We start from the raw sequence: 27044 nt of genomic DNA on the forward strand, positions 1-27044 counted from the left end.
AAATATAACTAATATAAAATATAATAAAAACTTTACTGTTAAGTCATGTCCCTTGAAACATGATAGTTATATAAACAGTTTCTTCTCCCCACATATTAAGTATCAGCCCTAAAATTGTTTTATAAGTCTCCAAACTAATACCTAAATACATCCTCTACCAATTCTATAGTTTCAAAGATTCGATAGTTTTAAAACTGTGTGTAATATAAATGTGCTTGAAAATCACAGTCTTATGTTCACTCATTCCATTTGTATAATAGCACCTATCTTTGTTCTGTTGTCTTATGCTCTAGAGAGGAGTTTTATTCTTTTATAAACTGTGTTCCTAATATTTATAAATAAATATATCTGTATAACGATGTTTCAGTGACATTTATTTCAACAAATATGAAATGCTGTTTACAGTGAAATTTGAACCTTGCTTTTGAAATACATTGTGGTTGGATTTGACTTGGGGTTTTTAATACTTAAATATGTGCTTAATGGTATATTTCCTTTTGAAAAATTTATAAGTTTATCGAAAGGTTTACCTTAATTTTTTTTGTACTTTGTATGAATGGTGCAAAATGTGCCATTTTGAAATAAACTTCAAGCTGGCCTATACTCTCAGCTTTATAATAAGCATACCATGTGGTTTATTTGGCCATATAGAGTAGCTTGGAATGTCTCAGTGAGAGGGAACTTGAGATAAACCATTCTGTTTGGAAAAGTTTCACAGAGTGCTTTTTTCCCCCCCTCCTCCCTCAGCTGTGGGAAAAATCTGTCTCCTTAAATAATCCTAGTGCTAACTTTTACAGACATGGGTCTCACTCCCTTTCAGGTGCTTAAGAACAGTTATCACGTGTCTGACCTAGGTTTGTTCCAAGCTAAATATCTCCAAGCATATAATATATGTTACATGAGCTTTGAAGTCCAGCAGATCTACATTCAAAATCTCAGCTCCTACCTTCCCTTAAAAGTTACGTGACTGTGGAGAAGTTAGTTGAACCTCATCTTTCCGAGGGGTAAAGTAGAGATGATCGCCTCTGTTATTTTTGTGTCATAATTTCTGGCTGTCCCCCTGGTTGATTGGCCAGAATGGGCACCTGACCCAATCTGGACTGTCAGAGTCCTTTCCATAGGTATTTGGGAATCAACTGAGTCTTTTCTATGTAGTTAGACCTGAAATAAGTAAACACGAGGTACTGGGTGACCATATGAAGGTTGCAGAGTAAAGGTGACCAGTAAACCGAATGATGAAGTGACTACCCAGGCAAAAGCAAGGAGACTCCTGCCTGATGTCTTCTATAGCTCCTCACTGTGTATCCGAATATGTTCTTGTTCAATCCAAATACAGGGAAAGCACAATTTTTCTACTCCAACCACACCACCCTTTTTAAATGTTACTAATAATTATAGTAACTTCCCCAATTTTTTTCTGTGTATTTAACATATACATAGACTTATACACATATAAACACGTGTGCGTATGTGTGGATTTTGTAGGTTTTGTTTTGCTTTGTTGGTCATAAATGGCACCATACTTCATGTATGGTTCTACAACTTGTATTTTTTCTAGTTTAAGCTAATAAGGAACTTTTCATTGACCTAGATCAATGTAACATTAAGACTACATGGGAACTTTTTAACTTGGTCTACCTTTTCACACTGTTTACCACTGCAAGCAACATCTAACACTGGAGGATAGTGGTTAAGAATCAGACTTGAGTCATACCGCCTGGGTTCTAATACCAGTTCTACCGCTTGCTAGCTGTGGGACCTGAGGCAAATAGCCTCTTGTGCCTCAGAGATAATTGTAGCCTTAGGGTTGTTTTGGAGATTAAAATGAGTTGATAGCTAACACTTATCCCGTCCTACTCTAAGCACTTCACATGTATTGACTGACTTAAAACAGTGCCTAGTACCTTGTATATGTTATAGTAATATTTAATTTCCAGTCACTGCCCAGTTCAGAAGCTCCCCTGACTGGGATCCACACCTTGGCAACTGCTGGAGAGAAAAGGGGTCAGATCTGTTCTCACTATTTCTTCCTCCATACTCACTAGTCTGTGCTTGCTGATCCTTAATAGACTGAATTGTGTCACCCCAAAAAAGATATGTTGGAGTCTTAAGCCCCAGTAGAATGTGACCTTATTTGGAAATAAGGTCATTGCAGGTATAATTAATTAAGATGAAGTCAGACCGATCTAGGGTTGGTTCCTAATCCATTATAATGGGGAAGACGATGTGAAGAGACAGGGAGGAGATAGCATTCTACAAGCCCAGGAGAGAGGCCCAGAACAGGTCCCTCTCTCAGTTCTCAGCAAGAACCCTGCTGACACCTTATTTTGGACTTCTAGGCTCTAGAACCGTGAGACAATACGTTTCTGTTGTTCAAGCCACTCGGTTTGTGATACTTTGTTAGGGCAGCCCTAGCAAACTAATACACTCATGGAACAAGATAAAAAGTCCTTTTCATGACTATGGACATTGGCCGGGGGGAAAAAAAGAGTTGGGTGTTTTTATGACTTTTGCTGCAATGCTGTCAGGAATATAAAGTGGTTGGAGTCTGTGCCTGTGGCTAATCAGCAGGAGCGTTACTTCATGGAGACTTCAGCTTGTAGCAGCATTCTGGGCATAGGCATGTATAGTTCTATTTTTTTTTCTTTAATTGAAACCAAGCAGAGCAGATGTTGCAAATGTTGGCCATTCAGAAAGAAGATGATACTCCAGAGACCCTGCTCTTATCACTACACTTACAGAATAATCAGCTATTAACTCTACCATTTTATGGTGAAACACGTTCAGCACTTAGAACCAGAAGTTGTTCCAAAATATATTCTAATATATCCATTTTGACTTTCACAATACTCCTAGGAGGTAGGTGCCATGCCTTGCTGTATGAGTTTCCTAGATTTGCTGCTGTAACAAATCACCACAAACTCAGTGGCTGAAAACAACACAAATGTACTCTCTTCTGCAAGTCAGAAATCTGGATTAGATCTCACTGGACTAAAATCAAGATATAAGCAGGATTGTGTTTCTTCTGGAAGTTCAAGAGGGCAATTTGTTTCCTGGCCTTTACCAGTTTTTTTTTTTTTTTAAAGGTTTTATTTATTTGAGAGAGCAAGAGAGAGAGCAGGTGGGGAGGGGCAGAGAGAGAGGTAGAAGCAGACTCACTGGTGACCAGGGAACCTGATGCAGGGCTCAGGCGTAGGGCTTGATCCCAGGACCCTGGAGATCATGACCTGAGCCAAAGGCAGACGCTTAACCGACTGAGCCACCCAGGCGCCCCCTTTTCCAGCCTCTTAAGGCCTCCTGCATTCCCTGGCTGGTGGCCCTATCCTCCATCTTCAAATCTCTCTCTGACCACCACTCTGCCCCTCTCTTCCACTTGGAGGTGCCCACCCGGAAAATCCAATCATCTCTGTATTTTAGAGTTAGCTGGTTGGCAACCTTAATTCCACCTGCAGTCTTAACTGCCCTTTGCCATGGAACCTAACACCCACAATTTCCAGGGAGAAGGATGTGGACATCTCTTCGGGGGCCACTCACTGTTCCGCCTTCCACACTTGCCCAAGAGCCCACACCTAGTAAGCGGAGTGCTGAGCCCGAGAAACTTATCGCTTAAACTGGAGGCAAAACTCATGTTGCTGGGAGACACTTTCCCTCAAAAATACTGGCATTGTTCTAGGGCGCTATGGAGCTACAGTTTTAAAACGCGCCCTTAGTAGGCCCGGCTACTCCGATAACAGCGCCTCTCGCCCAACCCGAGAACCTTCCTTCACCGGCAACCCGAGAGACGACCTGCCGGCCCGCCCGGCGGAAACGCGCTAGTCCGGGGACGCCGGGGTCGGCTCCGGTCGCCGGGGAAGCCGGTAAGCGGTCCTGCCGCCGGGCAGGGAGCCTCTGGAGGAAGGAACGCGGCCGATGGTGGAGGCCTGGGGCCTGGGGAGCGGGCGGCGCCCCCGCGCGGTGGGGGCGAGTGGGAGACCCGCTCTCGGCGCTCTCGGATCCCCGCCCCAGCTCCGCCCCGGGCCTGGGCCGCTCGCCCGCAGGTTCCCCCCCCGCCCCCGCCGCCTCTGTCGTCTCGGCGCCCGCCGCGGCGCCGGGTCCAGCGCTGGTGGCAGCCTGGGGGCGGCGCGGGGTCCCCGGCAGGAAGGATTTGCGCGCCGCTGGCCTCCCCCGTGGTGCGGTCCCCGCGTGCATGCCTTCTCAGCTTGCGCGCCAAGGTTTCTCCCCCGTGAGCCCACTTCTGGCCATTTCCAAATCATTTTACTCGTATTTGACTGGGAGGAGCATGCAAAGGGACTTCGTCAGACTCAGTATATACAGGTCTTTTACTGATCTTACGGCTGTCATATTGAGTAACGGGCAGATGTGGGCAGAAAGGACCAAATAAATACTGGTTTTCAGCTAAGAAAAGTCAGTGGTGGTTCTTGCTTATCGGTTACTGTCCATGACATAGAATAAAGACCCTGAAGAATAAAAGAACAGAAATATGGGAAAACTTGGCCTCCTTGTTTTTTGTATTTTGTTTTTTGTTTTTAAGATTTTATTTATTTGAGAGAGAGAGCAGGAGCAGGGGGAGCAGCAGAGGGAGAGGGAGAAGCAGACTCCCCGCGGAGCAGGGAGCCTGATGCGGGGCTCGATTCCAGGACCCTGGGATCATGACCTGAGCTGAGGGCGGATCCTGACCTGAGCTGAGAGCGGACGCTTAACCGACTGAGCCACACAGGCGCCCTTGGCCTCCTCGTTAAATCAGGTATTACCAAGGGCCACTAACTTTTTTCTTTCAGATCCCTAAATACACTGAAAGACCTGACTGATCTTGAAAAGAATTGTTTTTGAACACAATGCCTCTAATTTGGTTAATATGGAGAAATTAATTCTAAAGTTGCAGGGTGGTTCTATGACACATGAATACAAACGACATTTTTACAGGTTGCTGTAGTGTAGGTTTTAGTTTGTGATTTTTGCTTTACCTGCTGTGCTCTCTGTTCCTCATAATTCTTTGTGGTGTGATTAGAAAAAAAAACAAACACTACAAGTAGGCTTTCTGAAAATTAAGTTAATTCATTCCATTGTTTTTTTTTTTTTAATGCATCATGTTGCTAAGGTTTTAATAATAATAATGGCTACCATTTATCCAGGGCCTCCTCTGTACCAGGCAAAGTGTTAGGAACTTTATATTCAGTCTCCTTTACCTATGAACCAATCCAGCTAGCTGCTTCATCTGGGAAATACGGAAAGGGAGACTGAAGTTCAAAGACTCTGCTTATCTCTTCTTAATCCCAGGCATCTCCAGCTCAACATGATCCTAAAAGGAACAAATGTCTGCCTTCACCATGCCATTCGGCACCCATGCCACACTCCCACTTGCCAGAAAAGTGAAACACACACACACACACACACACACTCACAACCATTGTGCTTTTCCTTTTTCTCAGGGAATGGTATTATTCACCCAGTTTACACTGGAAACCTGGGAGGTCTACCTTTTCCCTTTCTCCCTGCTTGTCCCCCATAAATCTGTCACCAAAAATCTTGCCAATTCTTTCCACATATTTCCTTTCGTTTTCTTCGTCCCCATTGCCACCACCCCATTCCACTCCATCGCCATTTTCCCGCCTTTTCTGTTGTTGGAGTCCCATTTCAGCCCTCTTGTTCTCTCCTGTGTGCAGTCCATTTGCTCTGCAGCTAGAGTGAGTGATTTTTTTCTAATATGCTCTCTTGGTTAAAATCCTTCAGAGACAGCACATTAATTACCCCAAGGATAAAATCCAGCAACCCGAGCTTGGTTTACAGTGGCCTTCAGATAAGGCCCTGTCTGCCTCACCAGCCTGTGACAGTCCTCTTTCAATTCCTTGAACTGAACACAATCTCTTTTGCTCTTAAATAGGCCAGTCCCTCTGCCTACATCACCCTCCCTCCCTCCCCCCATTGCCTAGCCAACTTCCATTCATCCTTCAGGCTTCAGTTAAATATCATTTTCCCGACTCCTCTGGATATTTCTGCCATATGCCAGCATAGCTCTTTCTGTAAGACTCATCACCCTACATTTGTTGAGGTCTGAGGTCCCATCTGCTTTGGGGCAGGCATGCTAGCAGGGACCATGAGAGGTCAGAGTGCACTGCTATAAAACTGCCTCTAGCATTGACGTATACAAACCACCCTTGACCCTTGAACAACGCAGCTTTGAACTGCACGGGGCCACTTATATGCGGTTATTTTGATAAATGCAGTACAGTCTGTAAATGTATTTTGTATTCAGGATTGTAAAACCTGGCATGGGTGCTCAGGGTCTAGCTGTTCAGCCCATAAAGGAATAAATTGCTGTTGTCCTATCGTGGTGATTTTGAGCTACTTTGAATTCATTCTGCCTTTTGAAAATATATTTAATTGTCTGGGGCGCCTGGGTGGCTCAGTCGTTAAGCGTCTGCCTTCGGCTCAGGTCATGGTCCCAGGGTCCTGGGATCGAGCCCCGCATCGGGCTCCCTGCTCGGTGGGAAGCCTGCTTCTCCCTCTCCCACTCCCCCTGCTTGTGTTCCCTCTCTCGCTCTCTCTCTCTGTCAAATAAATAAAATCTTTAAAAAAAAAAAAAAAGAAAATATATTTAATTGTCAACGTTTCTGTTTTTGAATACAGTTTGGGAGAGGTCGTGGTGACCGTGTTGGTGGAGCTGGACTGCGTGGTGCCCCAGCATGGATGGCTACGTGGTCCTGAGAGTGATCGGAGAGGGCTCCTTCGGCCGAGCCCTTCTGGTTCAGCAAGAAAGCAGTAATCAGCTGTTTGCCATGAAGGAAATAAGGCTTCCCAAGGTCACTGCTGAAGCCATTAGCTCAAGTTGAAAATGGACATGTAATTTGCCCAAGAAAATGAGTTCTTGAGATTTAACATGGAATTGCTCTTTCGTGCAAAAGATGTAATGGGTTTATTCATTAGCTTTACAAGGTCTTGATGTATTTTATATGGATTTTAGGTAATTTTTGTGATTAGCACAAAGGGAGAAAAATAGTCTAGGTGGCGATTGCTGTTTATTTTATCTCAATGAATAATCTCCAATTTTGCCTACCTAAGAGGGTAAGAAGCTTTGCCAGAAGCAGCTCAGGTGCCATATTAATGAAAATAGAGCATAAAAAAATACAGTGAAGAGCAAAAACCTAACATGTAACCTTTGGTATCAGGGAAGCTATTTTGTGGATCAGTTTTGGGTTTTATCTCCCTGGAAGGTGAGGAAGGTGCTGCCTTATCCTTGTTTATCATAGCTGTCACAGGAAAGAATTTGTGCCATGGAGGCTGCTTAAGAGTATCTTAATCAATTTTTAAAAAATACATTTTAATAAAATTCTCAGAATTCTAAGTATTTATTTCCCCATGGTGTTCTTGACCTCTTTTAGTGATTCTCGAGTGGGCTTCAAAGTCATCTGGAGGTTAAAACATAGATTGCTGCACCCACCCCTGAGTTTCTGGTTGAATAGGTCCAGATGGACCTGTGAATTTGCATTTTTTTTAAAGATTTGCTTATTTTGGAGAGAGAGAGAGCACAAGCAGGAAAGAGAGAGGGAGAGAGAGAATCTCAAGCCTCCCCGCTGAGCACAGAGGCCAACAGGGGACTCCATCTCAAGACGCTGAGATCATGACCTGAGCTGGAATCAGGAGTTGGAGGCTTAACCTACTGAACCACCTAGGCGCCCCCTTTTTAAATATCTTTTTTTAATTCCTTTTTTTTTTTTTCCAACGGCCGTTTCTTTTTTTCTTTAAAGATTTTATTTATTTATTTGAGAGAGAGAGCACATGAGAGGGGGGAGGGTCAGAGGGAGAAGCAGACTCCCTGCCAAGCAGGGAGCCCAATGCGGGACTTGATCCAGGGACTCCAGGATCATGACCTGAGCCGAAGGCAGTCACTCAACCAACTGAGCCACCCAGGCGCCCCCAACGGCAGTTTCTTAATTGAAAGATAAGTCATTCGGGATTTTGTGCTTGGAGAGTAAGTTAGGGGATAAACAGTTTTGGAAACTAGCTTTGTAAACCATCTTCTTCCATCCTTACTGCACTAACAAACCAGTCTCTTTTTCATCTGGGCCAGTGGGCTGGAAACGTGATGCAGACAGTAAGACATGAGAGCCTTAGTTTTTCTTTAGGGATATACTATGGTTAATGGCATGCTGGCTCTCCACATCAGTTATGATGAGGATGATGTGAAAACTGGTTTACATTCTATACTTGTAAGGATATAAGGGGTCAGCTTTAGCATGCAAAATATAGCCATAATTGAAAAATCACCACGTTTTCTCCTAGAGTTTGATAAACATAAGTTGGGTCACAGTGCATTGCTATAAAACTGCCTTTGGCATTGACGTATACAAACCACACTTGATCCTTGAACCACACAGGTGTGACCTGCACGGGGCCACTTATATGCAGATTTTTTTGGTAAATGCAGTACAATCCTGTAAATATTTGCATTTGGTAAATGCAGTACAATCCTGTATTTTCGCCTCCTTGTGATTTTCCTGTAACATTTTCTTTTCTCTAGCTTACTTTATTGTGAGAATACATTATATGATACATGTAACATACAGCATATATGTTAATTGACTCTGCATGTTATTCCAAGGCTATTAGTAGTTAACATTTTGGGGGAGTCAAAAGTCACAAGTGGATTTTCGACTGCACGGGGCGGGGTATCACTGTCCCTGACTCCCATGTGGTTCCAGGGTCAACTGTATACTGTATTTCTATAAAGCTCTCAAAGCTATCCATTTTAAAATGAAGTGTTCCATTTATGCTATTTAAATCTTCTTCTAGTCTCTCTCTGGGACACAGAATTCTAGGAAGGAGGCTGTTCTGTTAGCCAAAATGAGACACCCCAATATTGTTGCCTTTCAAGAATCATTTGAAGGTAAATATGAGTTCCCCCAAATAAATACATTGTGGAATTTATTTTATGGCCACGAGGCTTTCCTCAAGAGTCTTCTGTTTGTTTTAGCTGAGGGACACCTGTATATTGTGATGGAATATTGTGATGGAGGGGACCTAATGCAAAAGATAAAGCATCAGAAAGGAAAGTTGTTTCCTGAAGATATGGTAAGATATGGTGCTACTGTTTTGTGTGCAGGAGGTGGCTGCCTGAGGTATTTTCAGCAAGTTCAATAGATATATTTATAAAATATCAAGGAATAAAACTTCTGTGTTAGAAGAGTTTCAGAATGATATTAGTCCTATTTTGTCCTATATATTTCAAATTTTAAATTTTGTTGTACTGACATTGTAGAAGACAGTTTATTTTGCATGACTAGAGCATCAGAAGAATGAAGCCCAAATTCCTGTGTGATGGGAATACCTATTCTCACACTTTTTCCTTTTACAATTTAGCACTTTCCTTTAAGTCTGGTACTTCCTGCCTTTTTAAAGGAAAATTGTGTATTAAATATTACTGGAATGACTTGACTAAGGAAAATATTTAAATAAACACCCTGAGTGGGACTTAGTTTGATTTAGGGTATAACGTGTTATAAAAGCATTTGGTATAAATATTTTTATTTAGAAGTTGTGTTGTTAAAAATATGGATTCCAGAGAAGGAGATCAACCTTGGCTTCAAATGAATGAGTCTCCATAGCAAAAAAGAAAAAAAAAATCAGTTTGATATTTAATTATAGGTTCCCTAGGTACTTAGAAATTCTGAGTACTCTTGACTAGGGATTTATAAGAAGAAAATGCTGACTCACAGGATGGTTGACAATATAATGAAATCTTTTAATGTTAATAAATTAACATTCTGAAAAGGCAAATGAAAATCTGACATAATGATTACAGAAAGTTGTAACATACTCATTCCTTAGTGGTGAACTACCTTTATATATATATTTAAGAAATACTTTTGTTTGGTTGAATTCAAGAAAACCATAGTGGGAGTTTTATTGAACTAAATTGCTATTTAGATCATACACAAGATGATGGAACATGGGATTCAGTTTTTCTGAATTCCTCCAGGCAACATGGAATCTTAGTTGAAGTATGTAATTTTTAGGGGTTCTGTACTTACATTACGGAAAATCCAGGTCAACTAATGCCTGGAGACGATTCTTTGGGATTTGGGGTTAACACGAACCAGTTACTGCATTCCTGTAGTTACTGCATGCTCTTTCCTTACAGATACTTAATTGGTTTACACAAATGTGCCTTGGAGTAAATCACATTCACAAGAAACGTGTGTTACACAGAGATATCAAGTCCAAGGTAAGTGGAATACCTTTTGGGGCCTAAAAGCGAAAACAGAAACAAAAACTATTCCACTCGGTCTTTTGTCTGTGTTCTTCTCTTTCCTTTTGGGACATTTTCATTTAGCCTGGAAACATTTGTCAACCTAATATTTATACGAGCCAAGTAAGGTACTACCTGAGAAAGATCATTAAATCTCTTTACTAGTGTATGTTAATAGGTTTCAAGCTCTCTTTGCGAGTGCTAAGACCAGACCGTACGTTCTCAGAAGGTAAATCGTCGAGACCTGGACCTGCCCCATGGAGTCCCTCTGACACATTCCCAGGCACTCCATCAGGCTCTGCCTGATATGGTCTTTTTTTTTTTTTAAGATTTTATTTTTTTGAGAGAGAGAGAGAGAGAGTAAGAGCACACATGAGCAGGGGGAAGGGTAGAGGAAGAAGCAGACTCCCTGCTGAGCAGGGAGCCCCATGCGGGACTCTATTCCAGGACCCTGGGATCATGACCTGAGCTGAAGGCAGACGCTTAACCGACTGAACCACCCAGGTGCCCGTCTGCCGATAAAATCTTATGCTCACTTGTTTGATTTCTAAGCAGTGATCCTGAATTCCCAAGCAGAGGAACATGTAACTGTCAAGAGCGTATCTTATCCTTTTGTGTTCCGCTCCGGGACTCAGCTGTCAGCATCTCTACCCTTAATCTCCATCATCAGCAGGCTTTGAAAGACAGCTTCTCCGGAGATCTCTGCCTTGTGGGTGAATGATGCAAGACATAATCTCAGCCTTCTTTTTTAATGCAGAACATCTTCCTCACCCAAAATGGAAAAGTAAAACTGGGAGATTTTGGATCTGCCCGTCTTCTCTCCAGGTATGTATATCTATTCTGTAGTAGTGACAGCAATCAAAATATCCATTATTCAGGAATGCGCTGTAATTGTGCTTTGCCTTTTTATGGTTTTAGTCCTATGGCATTTGCTTGTACATATGTGGGAACACCTTATTACGTGCCGCCAGAAATTTGGGAGAACATGCCTTACAACAATAAAAGGTAAGTAATGTTTTCACTTGGTACAAGAAATCCCAGGCATGACTGCTTGGTGACAGGCACTGTAGCCGACAAGTCAGGTTTGGTTTTTGAAAAATATATTTGAAAGCAGTGTAGAATCTAAATGCCCAGGCTTCTAGATGAAAGTCACAGTTTTCTAACTGTTTTAATCAGAGCTGAAAGGAGCTAAATGTAAATGCCAAAGGAAAGGCTAGTCATTTCTAGGGAACAGTATGAATGACATGACTGCTTCTCACACTCTGCTGCTCTCACCTGTAAAAGTCCCGCAGCTCAGGTGGGAAGCAGGTAGCGGTAATTTTCCAGCATCACCAAATGATTCCAGTGTGCAGCAAAATTCGGGAACCACTGGATTATGTCAATGAGTTAATATTGGCAGGACTTGGTAATAAGTACTTGACTGATAGGTTCATTAATTAAAAGAAGATGGTGTTAAGACCCTATGATTTAAAACATAGTATTTTTCTGACTATAAGTAATAACGTGCCCATTGATGGAGTGGGTGAGCAGGGGGAGTATTGGAAATACAGAGATATACAAGAAAGGATATGGTAGTCACCTACTTTTTCACTGCTGTTAATAACATTTTGGTGTTTTTTCCATCCATTCACTTTCCCCCCTAAACCTAGTTTATGTATTCTATATATAACTTGGCATCCTGCTTTTTAAAAAATTTTATATTATATCATATTCATATCACCACATATTTAAACTCTTCACAAATATTGTTGTTGGTCTAATGATATATTTCCAATTTTCAGTATCATAAACAGTGTTGTGATTAATAGACCTTTGTACATAAATAGGTCATTATTTTGTAACACATTCTTGGCATGAATTCCTAGAAATAGAAACACCTACAGGCTCTTGTTACCTTCTGTCGAGCTGATTTCTGGAAAGAATATGATAATCCATACTGAATAGTTTCTTTTAAGAGTAAAATTGAGTGCATTGGGGACAGAGTAGCTATAAAGGAACTTACTGGGCCGATTGGGAAAATTTGAGTTTGGACAAATATTCGATGATATTATTGAATTAAGGTTAAATTTCTTGGATGTGACAATGGTATTGTGTTTATGAGGGAGAGTATCCTTGCTCTGAGGAGATACATGCTAACATGTTTGGGGGTGAAGTCTTTGGTGTCTGCAGTCTTTTTTTCAAGAAGTTCAGATATATATGGAAGAGGGCAACAGCTCACAAACGTGGCAAATTTAACAGTAGGGGAGTCTAAGAAAGAGCATGTGGACATTTACTTTTCTGTACGTTTGAAATTTTAAAAAAATCGAAAGTTGGGGGAAACCATTGATTAAAGCCATTAGTTAAAATGCAAAGAATATCACGTAGAAAAAGTCTGGGGCATGACAACTAGGTAATGAGAATGATGGAGGAAACAGAAATGCTCTGTATGAAGAAGGGTGGGCGTATGGGGCAAGCTATAGGACTCCTGTTTGAGTTTTGAAGAACTGTTTTGTGGAAGAATGAGTGGTCTTATTCTCTTCGTTTGGGAATGTAGAGCTAACAAGGATGAGCGTTCCCAGAAGACACATTTTGGCTTTGGTAAGGAAGACCACTATTCCTTGAGCCATCCAACAGGGGCACAGGCTGTGCCCAAGGTAAAGAGCTATTTATCAGGAGGTGTGATCAAAAGGCCTGGGGTTGCTCCCAGATGGTCTGGGTGGAAGGTACACTGAATGACTCCTAAAGCCCTTCTTCCAACTATCCCAGTCTGAGTCCACGAATACTCCCTCCCGTACCAAATGCTGCTGAAATGATATCTGAACCACCCTGATTTGGAGGGTAGGGGCTTGGGAGCAGAGAGTTTTACTGTGAACATTACTGTTAGTAAGTACCTAAGTATTAGATCACACTTATGTATTTTATTTTAATAGCTAGGAATTACTGGTGATTTTTATTCTTATTGAAGGTAATTTTTCGTTTTTCTTTTCTTTTATATTTCATATAGTCACTCATAACCCATTTGTCATTACGTTGCTTCTTTATGCTTCCAGTGACATCTGGTCCTTGGGATGCATTCTGTATGAGCTCTGTACCCTTAAGCATCCAGTAAGTATGGTGTGTAAAATGGAAAAGGCAGCCTCTTGTCATATCTGGCTAAGTCCTTAGTAATGTGCCAGATTCCACTTGGCTGTGTGCTTCCCTCGGACGCTGTAGGAGCGCTGACAGCATTGACTCCATCTTTGGCCTGCCATCTTGTCCTTCCCTCTGGTGCACAGGTGGTGTCACTTTGGATAACTAACCCGTGACCTCACCACCATGCCCCTCCCTTCAGAGAAGCTGGGGGTTAAGGTCCAGATAGTTGTGGAGAAGGGGTGGAGAATAGGGCAGAGAATAGCTGTGTAAGCCCTGCATTCCCCTGCCCATCTTGCCCCCAGCCCATTGCCCCTGTTGGTAATTACCCTGCATAAAACTCTCCGTAAATGGTATGGAGTGGCTTGCTTTGTTTTTCAGTATTAAAGTACCTTCTTGGTGTGGAGGATCCATTACTGACCCTCCTCCGCCTTCTAACAGATGAATTCATACCTGTTTCCATCCCCATCCCTCCCCTCCAGCCCCTGGTAACCTCTAATCCACTTTCTGTCTCCGAGAATGTGCGTATTCTAGATATTTCATGTAAGCGGAATTATACAGTACTTTTCTCTTTGTGTCTGGCTTATTTCATGTAGCATAATGTTTTCAAGGTTTATCCATGTTGTACCACGTGTCACAATTTCATTCCTTTCAATGATTGAATAATATTCCATTCTGTGTTTATACCTTGTTTTGTTTATCCATTCATCTGTTGTTGGACATTTGGGTTATTTTCTCCTTTTGGCTATTGTGAAAAAAAAATCATTTTTATATTTATTTTTTTCAAGATATTTTAAGAATTAGTTTAACAAAAAAGAGGTTAAATAATTTGGCCGGCTAATTTAGCAGTTATTTATTACACAGAACGAACAATCATAGCACTCGTCCCTATTAAGTCTTAGCTTTTCATAGAAATAAATTCTGTCCTTTGGGTACAGAGTGAAACTTAGCTCTAACCAAGCATTTTTTCATTTTTTAAATTTTAATTGAAATATGGTTGACATAGAGTATTATGTTAGTTTCACGTGCACAACATAGTGATTCAACACTTAACATACATTACAAAATGCTCACGGTAACCATAGTTACCGTCTGCCACCATATGAAGTTATTGCGATATTATTGGCTATATTCCCTGTGCTGTACTTTTCATCCCTGCAACTTATTTATTTTATACCTGGAAGTCTGTGCCTCTTAATCCCCTCCACCTGTTTCGCCCATCCCCACCCACCCCCGGCAAGCATCTTTACAGATGGGCCTGAGAAATATGAGAGTGAATGATGGAGAAAAAGCCTTCACCACCACTAGGTGAAAGGCACTCACACTGAAACCACATGCTGTCTTCCTCGAATGTATGTGGTTTATAACGTCAGCTGCATCGTTAGAACAACTTGGGAGACTTTGCAAAATGGCGATGCCTGGGCCCATGCCACACTAATTGAATTGAAACCCATGAGGGTGTCCTGGACAGTAGTATTTTATAGAACACGTGATTCTAGGCGTGCCTGGGTGGCCCAGTTGGTTGAGCGTCTGACTCTTGGTTTCAGCTGAGGTCATGATCTCAGGGTCATGAGATTGAGCCCTGAGTGGGGCTCTCAGCTCAGCTCGGAGTCTGCTTGAGATTCTCTCCCTCTCCCTCTGCCTCTCCCTCTCTCTGCTCACACCTGCTCTGTCTCTCTCTCTCTCAAATAAATAAATAAATCTTTAAAACAGGTGATTCTAATGTGCAGCCCAAGTGGAGAACCACTGTTTTATACAAATAAGATTATTTTTAAAACTCCAGTATCTTACTTATTATATTCTTTATTCCCCTGATTCTTTTTTTTTTTTTTTTTTGGTGAACTTTCATATACATGTTCTTATTTTTTCTAACAAGAATAAGAATTAAGTGCCCTGATATTTGGCACACAATCTGTTCTCTCATCTGCTTTGAGGCAAAAGTAGTTCTCAAACCTTTAGGAAATGCAGAAACCTGGTATAATGTTTCAAAAGCCAGAGACAAAGCAGATTCAGTCTCATTTTTCACTACCTGAATTTTTCCCTTGTTATATGTTGACTTTTTTTCCTTTTTCATATCTTCACTTGCATATTTTATTAATAGGGTGCATTTCCAAGGCAGAATGCGAACATGCTCTTACATAAGTATCACCAAGACTAACACCTAATGTTAATTTCGGTGTTTATTCTACAGTGAAGATTTTTTTACATGTTATTCTGGCATGTCATTTTGATTCCCATTCTATTGCTTGTCAAATTTTAATAGCTACTTTGATGACATGAAAGGTAAAAGGGATCTGGCAGTAGACGTTTAAAGCTGGAATAGTCTGGAGTGCATATCACAAGGGGGCAGGACTAGGGGGTTCTGGGGAGGAATGAAGCAAAGGGATGTTACACTTATTGTAAGCCTGTTAGTACCATTGACTTCTTAAAAAGCTACACGTATGCATTACTTTGATTTTTAAAATATGTTAAAAATGTGTATCTGCACACACATTGATTATAAGTGATAAAGTATCCAAAGCTGGAATCAATGCTAACCCTTTCTCTAGATGGGAAGGTTTTGCACTGTTTATGTTTACCTTCCTTCTGAACCCACCGTAAGATTTTGAATAGTACCTTAAGGCTCCCTCTGGGAAGAAAAATGACCAGGCAGCAGATACTTTTATAAAATTAAATTAATTCATAAAAATTCCACTGAGCTGATAATTTCTTCCACTCTTGCCTTGTCTCTGTTCTTACAGTTCAGTTTTACTTTTTAGTTTCAGGCAAACAGCTGGAAAAGTCTTATTCTCAAAATATGTCAGGGGTCCCTGGGCCCACTGCCCTCTCAGTACTCCTGTGAACTCCAGCATCTGATCAAGCAGATGTTTAAAAGGAATCCCTCACATCGCCCTTCCGCTACAACACTGCTCTCTAGAGGCTCTTTGGCTCGGCTTGTCCGCAAGTGCTTACCCCCAGAGGTATGTTAGATTGACTGGGAGTGGTTTTCAAGTAGGTCAAATGGTTCGTTATCTTTTAAACACAACATGTAGTAGATGCTTGTAAAAATTCAAATAATGCAGAAGAATATACCAAAAAATAAAAACTTCCTTTCCCTCCTCTCCCTTCTATAATGCTGTTCCCTGAGAATACTCACAGGGAGAATTTGTGTAACCTTCCTTATCTTTCTCTACACGTGTAAAAACGTCTATTTGTGTGTCTAAATTATAGGTATTTTCTAAATGGCATTTTTACTTTTCAACTGTAAATATGATTGTGAGGAAGAAATGTTGATAATTAAATGACATTGTGGCAGTGTCTAAAGAAAAGTGTACCTTACCTCACATCTTTAAATTCTCTACTTGAAATTTTCAGATCATCACAGAATATGGTGAGCAGGTATTAGAAGAAACCAAAAACTCTAAGCATAGTACACCAAGGAAAAAAGGTAAGAATTTTAGAACGCTTACTTTTTGTTCAATTTTCTTTTAAAATGTAGTTTAACAAAAAAGAAAAATATCATTTTCAAGTTACTAGAGACAATTTCAGAGATCTCCTGAAATTAAAATTTTCTTATTGCTATTTCAGATGTAATTCTGTGCTGATTTTTATACTTTTTAATTTTCCAGGGATCAAAGAGCCTAGTTTGGAGATTTTAATGATGTAAAGATTGTTCTCTGTTTCATTATTAGTACCATGTTCCCTTTGGTCAGGTAGAAGGCTTCTGTGGCCTGGCCTGGGAATCTAACCATGAAAATACAATGTTAATCTTGTAGGAAATTATCCTCAAGTGTCCAAAGAACCATCTGGTAAACAAAATTTTAAAAAGCAGAGCCTTGGGACACCTCGGTGGCTCAGTCAGTTAAGCATCTGCCTTCGGCTCTGGTCATGATTCCAGGGCCTTGGGATCGAGTCCCGCATTGGGCTCCCTGCTCAGTAGGGAGTCTGCTTCTCCCTCTGCCGCTCCCCCTGTCCGTGTGCTCTCTCTGTCTGACAAATAAATAAATAAACTCTTTTTTAAATAAATAAATAAATAAATAAATAAATAAATAAATAAATAAATGCCTTTTTCAAGAGTTGAAACTGTCTACTGTCCACATAATAGCTGCACAAAATTTCCATACATATTTAGTCGATCCTGAACAAATTTCAAATGTAATTTATTGTCTCTTTGGAAGTTGTCATCTCTTAATTTTTTCAAAGCTATTTTTGTTCCTTTCCTTTCCTTTCTTTTCTTTTCTTTTTTTTTTAAGTAAACTCTATGCGCAACATGGGGCTCGAACTTACGACTCTGAGAGTAAGACTTGTCATAGGCTGTACCGACTGAGCCACCCAGGTGCCCCTATTTTTGTTCCTTTTTATTTGTCATCAATGACTCAGACCTTCCATCTGATGAGATCCACCGAAGATGGTAGATTCGACCAGAGTAAGAGAGAAGACAGAAATAGATCATCCACTCACTGTAGAGACATGTTGCAAACCTTCATTGTTTGGTACCCACTATTCTCGGGCTTACATACTCCACAAGAAACACTCAAAAACCCTACTGTTTGGGGCGCCTGGGTGGCTCAGTTGGTTAAGCGACTGCCTTCGGCTCAGGTCATGATCCTGGAGTCCCGGGATCAAGTCCCGCATCGGGCTCCCTGCTCGGCAGGGAGTCTGCTTCTCCCTCTGACCCTCCTCCCTCTCATGCTGTCTCTCATTCTCGCTCTCAAATAAATAAAATCTTTAAAAAAAAAAAAAAAAACCCTACTGTTTTCTGACAGTTCAATTTTAAATGTTATTTTTGTAGGATTGTATATCCTTTTAGTAATGCAAACCCCTTGGTCTTGTAATTCAGGCTTTTCTCCATTCCTTAAGGGGTAGCCAATTGCCTTTTTTCCCACAGTTTGCTTTAGTGTTAACTTTACGTTAGGTACTATTTTGTAGCTTTTGTCCGCATCCCAGGGTAGTGGGAAATTAGTTTTAAAATGCTAGGCAACAACAACAATAAAAGCCAGTCTAAGAAAAGTTTCAAAATAGTTTGGCTAAGTGTAGTCTTACCATTCCTAAAAAAGAGGAATAAACCAGTGGAGAAAGGCCAGCATGGCAGACCGTGTGTCTGCTGGCGTCTCCGCCAGAACAGTGAACGCTCCGTCAGGGCAGGGGCTGTGTCTTATTCACTCCCTGTGCTATCCTCCGCACTTGTCATCACAGGTGCTCGACAGAAAGTTTTTACAATGTTGAATGAATGAGGAGCATGGAGGGCCGGGCTCTACTGGGCACATCAGCCCCTCTTCCCGAAGGGATCGCGCCCGGGTTCTCGCTGACTGCCGCCACCAGTGCCTCGTGAGGGAACAAGCAGCTCCCTTCTTACGAGGGATCCCTGCTCCATGGGCTGTCATAGCTGTCAGGAAAGGCACAGACGCCATAGCTAGCCTGAGCTGGAGGTGACAGTGACCTCCCAGGGAGGCAGAGTATCTCAGCTTCTAGTGCCTAAATGGGCAGGCATGAGTGAATCGCGATGCCCTACCTTTCAGATGTTAACATTAGGAATAAAACAGCAGAAACAGCCTCTGTTAAATTACCGGGTGGGATAGGGGCGCCTGAGTGGCTCAGTCGTTAAGCGCATCTGCCTTCGGCTCAGGTCATGATCCCAGGGTCCTGGGATCGAGCCCCGCATCGGGCTCCCTGCTCCGCGGGAAGCCTGCTTCTCCCTCTCCCACTCCCCCTGCTTGTGTTCCCTCTCTCGCTGTGTCTCTCTCTGTCAAATAAATAAATAAAATCTTAAAAAATAAAAATAAAAAAAATAAATTACCTGGTGGGTAAAGCTTGATATCACTATTCAGGCTAAGGCTTTGGCTCTTGGACTTCAAAAACTTCGTTTGTCTTTTGGGCTTTCTGCACATCACATGAGGAACTTAATCACGTGAGCCTCTGCATGCCTTCTCTTCCTACCTTCTCTTTTCTTTTTAAGCAGACCCCAGCAGAAGCAAGATAGCTTTGGAAAATGAAGCAACCACGATGGTAAGAGCTTGGAAATTACGTTTATGAAACCCCTGTCTCTTGGGTTCCCCTCTCTTGGGTTCCGTGGTTATGTTTGTAAGACTGGGGCCTGGTCCCTCCCGGCCAGCAGTTTCTCGGCCTTTGGCACAAGAAGTAATTGGTGGCTGTCGCCCCCGCCGTCAGCTGAGCTGCTGGAGATCCCCGAGAATTTGGTTCATGTGCCTTGTTTTTCTGTTTTTAATTACTGATGACCAGTGGTTTCAATGTAGATGTGAGAGAACTGTGTTCTGCTTTCAGTCATGAACATCTTGCTTTAGCTTGGCTTTTGGTTTGTTTGTCATTGTGGTAAACCATATATAACACAGAATTTCCCATTCTAGCCACTTTTAAGCATACGATTCAGCAGCATTAATCACATTCACAGTGTTGGGTAACCATCCCCGCTCTCTGTTTCTAGTACTTTCTCATCACCCTGTTACAGAAACTCTGCCCATTATATAGTAACTCCCCATTCCTCCCCGACCGGCACCGCCACCCCAAGCTCCTGGTGACCTCCATCCTACCTTCTGTCTCTATAAATGTGCCTATTCCAGATATTTCACAGGAGCGGAATCATGCAATAGTTGTCCTTTTGTATCTTTTTGCTTAGCGTAGGTTTTTGTTTTTTGTTTTGTTTTGATTTTGCTTAGCATAGTATTTTTAAGGTTCATCCATGGCCATAGATCTGTATTTTGCTCTTGACGTCTTTCTGTTCGGAACTTTTACTGCCTCCCCATTATCTGACAGACCAAGTTGACATTTTTCAGCCTGGCATTCAAGGTCCTGTTTGTCTTGTTTTGCTCTGGGCGGCTGTGAGCTCTTTGACACGAAAGCTGCAGTAAAGGCCTGAAGAGAACAGCGGATCTACTTCCGAGTGTTGTCAAGCTCAACCCAGTAAATCGTGCCCTACTCATGATTTGTTTTTCTTTCTTCATCCACCTTTTAATTCCAAAAAGAGAAAATGTACTAACAACAAATCATTCTATTTATGGAATGTACTAATAATTAAACTTGTCAAATTTTTTGGAATGGAGATTTGGCAGTAAATAAATAACAGCATCCCACCATTATGTTGCCACAATGGAATAGATCCTGCCCCTGTACTTTTTTTTTTATTTGTGTGAGAATATCTATTTTTTCTCCAGCTTTATTGAGGCACAATTTATATGCAGTAAAATTTACCCATTAGTGTAGAGTTTGATGAATTTGGAAATTTTATAGTGTCATATAACCACCACCACAATCAAGATCTAGAAATCCCAGCCTCCTAAAAAGTTTCCTCAGGGCTCTTTGCAGACAGTCCTGACCCCTGTCCCAGGCAACCACCCCTGTCGTTTTAATACCCCCTACAGTGGACACATCCATGTGTTCTCGCAGATGAAAAGAGGGTAAAATGTAAGCAGAACGAAGAGAGAGCCAGAAAGTTGGTCAGATAAGGGAAGAGCTGAGGTAGGAAGAAGGTCCCGGGCAAGCCGGCAAGGTGTGACGGTGTGAGGGCAGAGCCGAGTGGCACCGAGCCAGGAGCGCTCTTTGAGGCTGTAGTCCGTACAGCAGTGACCATCGGCCTGGATGCAACATCAAAATGCCCTCAGGGCTTTTAAAAACTGCTCATCACCACTACCCGCCGCGATTCTGACTTGTCTATGGGGGGGCCCTTCGCGCGGTGGGGAGTGAAGTCTGAGAACCACTGTATAGAAATAAGAACAAAGTTCCAGCTACAGCCTACTGTTTATTTATTCACTCCACAAATCACTGAGAACCTATATGCTGGAAACTGTCTAGGCATAGGAAATGTATTCCTTCTCAAAATACATGCAGATTTAATGGCATCTAGACAGTGTGTTACTATATTTCATGGAATCAGGAGCTTAGATAATTTGGAAAAATACCAAATTAAGTGGGGACATTTTAAAGATTTTATTTACTTATTTTTAGAGGGAGGGTGTGGGAGAGGGAGAGGGAGAATCTCAAGCAGACTCCCTGCCAATTGTGGAGGCCTACATGGGGCTTGATCTCACAACCCTGAGATCATGGCCTGGGCCGAAATCAAGAGATCAAGATGTTCAACCGACTGAGCCACTCAGGTGAAGTGGGAACATTTTGACCATATATAGCAACTTTATAAAATATCTCATTTCGAGGGGCGCCTGGGTGGCTCAGTCGTTAAGCATCTGCCTTCGGCTCAGGTCATGGTCCTAGGGTCCTGGTATCGAGCCCACGTCGGGCTCCCTGCTCGGCGGGAAGCCTGCGTCTTCCTCTCCCACTCCCCCTGCTTGTGTTCCCTCTCTTGCTGTGTCTCTCTCTGTCAAATAAATAAATCTTTAAAAAAAAAAATCTCATTTTGATATTCCAGCATGAAAAGCCCAATACAGCAAACCATACTGAAATTTTTCATTACTCATTGCTTCTATAAAGACCTCTCAAATACCTCTGTTATTTTATATATCCTCTTCATATTTGCATTGATCAATATTAATGATTAGTAATATAGGGGCACGTGGGTGGCTCAGTCAGTTAAGCGTCGGACTCTTTGTTTTCAGCTCAGGGCACGATCTCTGGATTGTGAGTTGAGCCTCGCGTCGTAGTCTGCGCTCAGCATGGAGCCTGCTTGGGATTCTCTCTCTCCCTCTCCCTCTGCCCCTTGCTCTCACTCTCTCTTTAAAAAAAAAATCAGGATTAGAAATATATATGACTTTAATATGTATGTATGTATATGGTTTTTAACTTACATATAAATATGTATGACATATAACATACAGTGATGTATGGGGTTCTATGGTTATTAATGTTTTTTAAATTCATTAATCTTTATTTAAAATTAAGATAGCTGACTTTGCCTACTTTAACTTTGTTTGTAGCATTTTAAGCATTTTTAATCTGTATTTTTAATCCCTTTTAAAGCCAAGGGAAGAAGAAGCTAGAAAGTACAGTCACACTAACTTAGAAAACATTAATAAAAATTCAGTTGAAAGTACACTGGGGACAGTAAACAAAGAAAAAGGTAAGTTATTCAAATTCTAATTGTTGTATAAGTAAGGAATTGGGGAATATGGAAGGAATATTAATTTTCATCTTACTAGGTCATAGGTGTCATAAACAAGTGAACAGGCAGATTTTTGTTTGCTTATCCAGTGATTTATTTAATGGTATAGGAATACTTTATTACTCATAAAAAAAAGAGAATAATGTTTATTAATAAGAGCCTTTAGAAAAAAACAGTATTTCTTGCACTCTCTGTCATAGAAACCATGTGCAGAAATATACAACCTCTTGGGGCTTCATTCTTGTACATTGTATAATATATATATGTGTTTTTAAAAATTCACTTTAAAGATTACCTTTTCATTTGGAGGTTTTTTTTTTTTTTTTCATTCCCTTTACTGCTTAGACTTGAAGAACATTGTGAGTGGATTTGAGTTTGGAAGAGAAAAGAAAGACTTCTTTCTATGTAGTTGTTCAAGTATATGTGTTCATATAGATGATAAATAATATGCTTAGCAATACTTTTTTACATTTTAAAATCAGATAATAAATCAGTCCATCTGAGGAAACTCAGTTCACCAAGTCCTGTCAGGCAACAGTGGGAGAAAAATGTCCCCAGCACAGCTCTCACGGCTTTGGAAAATGCAGACATACTCTCCTCCAGTTTAGCAGCCGGGGATGAGAGAGGTTAGTAGTCAGTTGAACGCTGTCACTACTGAACATTTTCTTTAGGTGATTTTTTTTTTTAAGAGAGAGAGCAAGTATTGGGATGGGGGGCAGAGGGAGCAGAAGGAGAGAGAGTCTGAAGCTGGTTCAATTCCCAGTGCGGAGCCCGATGTGGGGGTTGATCCCACAACCCTGAGATCATGACCTGAGCTTAAATCAAGGGTTAGAGACTTAACCACCTGAGCCACCCAGGTGCCCACTACAGAGCATTTTCTCATGGTTGTTTAATGGGCTAGAGATTGTTCTTGTTGTTGTTTTAATGTCACTCTGTAAAAGATATTTGGTGTTGCATATCAGAGCAGTGTTCATGTAGGTGAGTGAAATAGATTCTAGTAGAGAGGAAAATATAGTTAACTTCGCTTAAAATACAGTCTGGAAGATATATGCTGAAAATCTTTTTTACGTGGCCCTAACTGTCACCTTTTCACAACTAGGTGGTTCTGTAATAAAGTACAGTGAAAATAACACCCGTAAGCAGTGGCTGAAAGAGACTCCAGAAACTCTGATGAACATCCTTAAGAATGCAGATCTCAGCTTGGCGTTTCAAACATATACAATATATAGACCAGGTGACTCAAGTCTATTACCTACCTGTGGAAACTCTTTGATTTTTTTTTATTTTTACTTCAATTTATTTATTTATTTATTAAAGATATTATTTATTTACTTGAGAGAGAGAGAGTTCATGAGCAGGGGGAGGGGCAGAGGGAGAGGGAGAAGCCGACTTCCCACGGAGCAGGGAGCCCAGGGGCTCGATCCCAGGACTCTGGAATCACGACCTGAGCCGAAGGCAGATGCTTAACCGACTGAGCCACCCAGGCGCCTTCCCTTTGATTTTTTAAAAAAGTGTGGTAAGACATGCATAAACTAAATTTACCATTTAAACCATTTTTAGGTGTGCAGTTCAGGGGCATTACGTGTATTTCCGTTGTGCAGCCATCACTACCATCCATCTCCAGAACTTTCCCCACCTTCCGAATCTGAAAGCATGTACGCATTTAAAGAAAATTCCCTATTCACCCCTCCCAGAGACTTTGACTTTAAAGTTATAAAATGATTCATAGCATCGTACATTTTAGGTTTTCTTGCATCTTTTTTAGCCAGCATTGAGCTCTAATTAAAATTTCCCGTGGAGCTTCATTACTTTTAATTGCTTATTTGTTTGCTTGTTTTAATAATTGTGGGACTGCTTTGAAGAGTAGCCCATTTTTAACCACGCAAATACACCACTGCCTTACTGACTTTACAGTTCAGACTCCATCATAGTAAACTTTGAGGAATTTCAAGGTTTCTTTTGCTCTGTGCTTGAATCCTGCTGTATTGAATAGACCTCAAGAAAGAGGAGTAATTAGGATTTGATTTTTTTATCATTTCTACAGACATTTTCACTAAAATTGCACAAAATTACCTTTTATAATACTATCTGTAGGAATCGAGGCCAAAGGACTGCATTAAGGGTGTGTACATGTGTGTATAATTTTGATAATTCAATTATTAAGCCATCTTGCTAAGTGAAGATCTAAGATAAATTATGCCAAGTAGAGCGTGTAATGCTGTGGCAAATCTTGGCCATATTTATTTTAACAGATTTAGTTGTCTTTGTTTATTTGGTCAGTATTTATTGAGTGCCAAACATGCCAGGTTAAGATTTAAAAAAAGTAAATAAATAAAACACAGCTCCTTCCCTGGGGGAGTTTGGTGGGAGACCAGCACTCAAGGAGAGAGGTTTAGAGTGGTGTAGGTGAATTTTTAGAGCTGTGTTCTGATAGAGCTGTGCACAGATTGTCATAGGTGCCCCAGCAGAGGTGGGTGCATAGAAGGATGGTGTTAAGGAAGGTTAACAGTTGTGAATTTTGTTGTAGCAATTGTAGGTCCTGGATTTTGTTTCTGGTCCCTGTTCACTGTTCAAAACCTATGTCATAGGTCTGTTATGAAAGGGTTTTGTAAAGATGTAGCCCACATTTTTGTGTTAGGTTATTGTTGTGTGAGCAAAAATCTGAAAGCAGTTGCCATCTAGAAAATTTTTTGAAAGCACGCATGTGGTCTCCATTCCCTAATTTTATTCCCCATCATGGGAAAAAGTTGGGGGTGGGGAGCTCAAAAGAAAAACAACTGGAAGACGACGATCCAAAGATAACTTTAATATAGGTTCTTGTATTTGAAGGTTTTAATTATGATTTTCTAAATTTTTCTTTTGAAGAAAGTACTGTTTTTAAATTTAATACCCATACTGATGCTTCACGGGCCTGTCTCATGCCAGAAATCATGCTCTGTAATGGGGAAGGTGCTACAAAAGAAATATACCATTGTCCTCAGCGAGCCAGCAAGCTTTTGGAGGATTTTAGTCCGACATTCACTAATTACGCCACTACTGTTAAAATTGGCATAATTTTCCTCTGAAGGTTCAGAAGGGTTCTTGAAGGGCCCCCTGTCTGAAGAAACAGAAGCGTCAGACAGTGTGGATGGAGGTCACGATTCTGTCATTTTGGACCCAGAGAGACTGGAACCTAGACTGGATGCAGAGGACACGTATGTTGGGATATACCTACATGGCTCTGGCCATTGTGTGTGAAAATCATACCTTAATTTCAGGTTTAGCAGGAGCTGGTTATATTACTCGACATCACAAATGAATAGTCATATCTTGATCTTTTGTCTGGGACGAGTAATGCGTTACGGTATTATCATAGAATTCCTGAGTTCAACCGTTCAGCTTGGACTTAGTATTTTTTAATATATTGGATTTTATTGGCAAATTTTACAGAAACATGAAAGAAGTGTTCCTTTGGAAGAGCTAACAATGTTTTTCCTCTGGTCAGTTGCCTTATGGAGCGCATTTTTTAAAAATGTAAATATTGTGATGGTAGTGTTCTGCTTTGAGCCACCAAAAAATACTTACCATGCCCCTGCTATGGAGGCTTAATATCGAAATTGTGTCTTCACAGGGACTTTGAGGAGGATGACGACAGGCCTGACTGGGTGTCAGAACTGAAGCAGCGAGCTGGCTGGCAAGAAGTGTTGGATGGGTAACGCCCAAGGAAGTGCTCCTTTGTCACATGGGGTAGATGTTTAAAGTGGGGAATTAATGTTTGGATAATATCAGCTCACGGGATTCAGTTTTCTTTGGGCACAGAATGAAGAGGGGGAAACTGTGAATATTTAAAATTGTTCCTGATTAGTACCACAAGGCTTAAAAAATCTGTAACTCTCATGAGTTTTTGAACTGAAAGGAGAAGGCGTGGAAGAATGGCTCTGAGCTTCAGGCTTTGCAGTTGGAACAGAAATCGGATGCTACTGCTTACAGTTTGTGTGATTGTGGGCAATTATTTAAGCTCTTTGAGCCCCAGTTTCCACGACTCTAAAATGAGGGTGATAATGCCTTCCTCATAAGGTGCTGACCAGAGACCATGGCAGCAGCCCATCATGTTATTTCTGCACTGTTACGATTGGTGCTTAATTGCTGTGTAACTCTTTTTACATTTATGAAAGGTTTGAGGATCTAAATAAATTTACTTGGAAAATAATGTTGCCCAGTTTTCCAGTAAGGCCTGTTTCTGGGTAGTGATCCATGATCTTCCCCAATGACCCGCCATCCTTAAATACCACCCCTCACAGGATGCACAGAGGCACCCAGGTCAGAGGATCAGCTGTGGGAAGGGGGGGCAGTGGGGCAGATCTTGTCAGAAGCTAGCAGTCTTGTGCAGGAGAAAGAAATAGGCCAAAGGTGGAAAGTATTGGAAAGTAGAGAGTGCTGTGGAACTAATGGACTAATGGGATGCCAACTTGTGTGGGTCACCCTGACACGCATGTGCTGGGTCCTGTCATTCCATCCTGGGATGCTATTGTGAGGCGACATATTGTACTCCAGAAGAAGGAGGCTCCTCCCTGGAGATCTCACGGAGGTAAGTGTGCAAACAGCAGAAGCCTGAGCAGGTATGAGGAATGGTGCCCCAGTGAAGAACCAGGGGAAGTAGCTGAA

At 41.4% G+C, this 27044-nt stretch overlaps 2 protein-coding genes across 7 annotated transcripts in view; both read left to right on the top strand.

Annotated features, from left to right (window-relative positions):
• Nucleotides 1-3816, top strand: part of CKAP2 (cytoskeleton associated protein 2) — a 19466-nt gene extending 15650 nt beyond the window's left edge. The window contains exon 9 of the mRNA XM_081815501.1: nucleotides 3674-3816. Within this exon, the coding sequence (XP_081671627.1) occupies nucleotides 3674-3816 (143 nt within the window). The remainder of the gene's footprint in view (nucleotides 1-3673) is intronic.
• Nucleotides 3706-26589, top strand: NEK3 (NIMA related kinase 3). Of its 6 annotated transcripts, XM_081814869.1 has the most exons (17): nucleotides 3820-3857; nucleotides 4638-4744; nucleotides 6628-6800; nucleotides 8791-8884; nucleotides 8972-9069; nucleotides 10139-10222; nucleotides 11004-11071; nucleotides 11165-11251; nucleotides 13276-13330; nucleotides 16114-16314; nucleotides 16709-16781; nucleotides 19290-19339; nucleotides 22259-22358; nucleotides 22883-23026; nucleotides 23500-23634; nucleotides 25468-25594; nucleotides 26011-26589. In XM_081814869.1, exons 3-17 carry the CDS (start codon nucleotides 6684-6686, stop codon nucleotides 26093-26095), a joined length of 1518 nt encoding a protein of 505 aa, XP_081670995.1. In that variant the 5' UTR covers nucleotides 3820-3857; nucleotides 4638-4744; nucleotides 6628-6683; the 3' UTR covers nucleotides 26096-26589. The 6 variants fall into 6 exon arrangements, with proteins under 6 accessions (XP_081670994.1, XP_081670996.1, XP_081670998.1 ...); XM_081814868.1 differs by lacking the exon at nucleotides 4638-4744 and having other exon boundaries at nucleotides 3706-3857; XM_081814870.1 differs by lacking the exon at nucleotides 4638-4744 and having other exon boundaries at nucleotides 3706-3857; nucleotides 19293-19339.
• Nucleotides 26590-27044: the final 455 nt, after the last annotated feature.

The sequence above is a fragment of the Leptonychotes weddellii genome, chromosome 3, assembly GCF_054177405.1.
Source record: "Leptonychotes weddellii isolate Sample4059 chromosome 3, ASM5417740v2, whole genome shotgun sequence".
NCBI classification, from domain to species: Eukaryota; Metazoa; Chordata; class Mammalia; order Carnivora; family Phocidae; genus Leptonychotes; species Leptonychotes weddellii.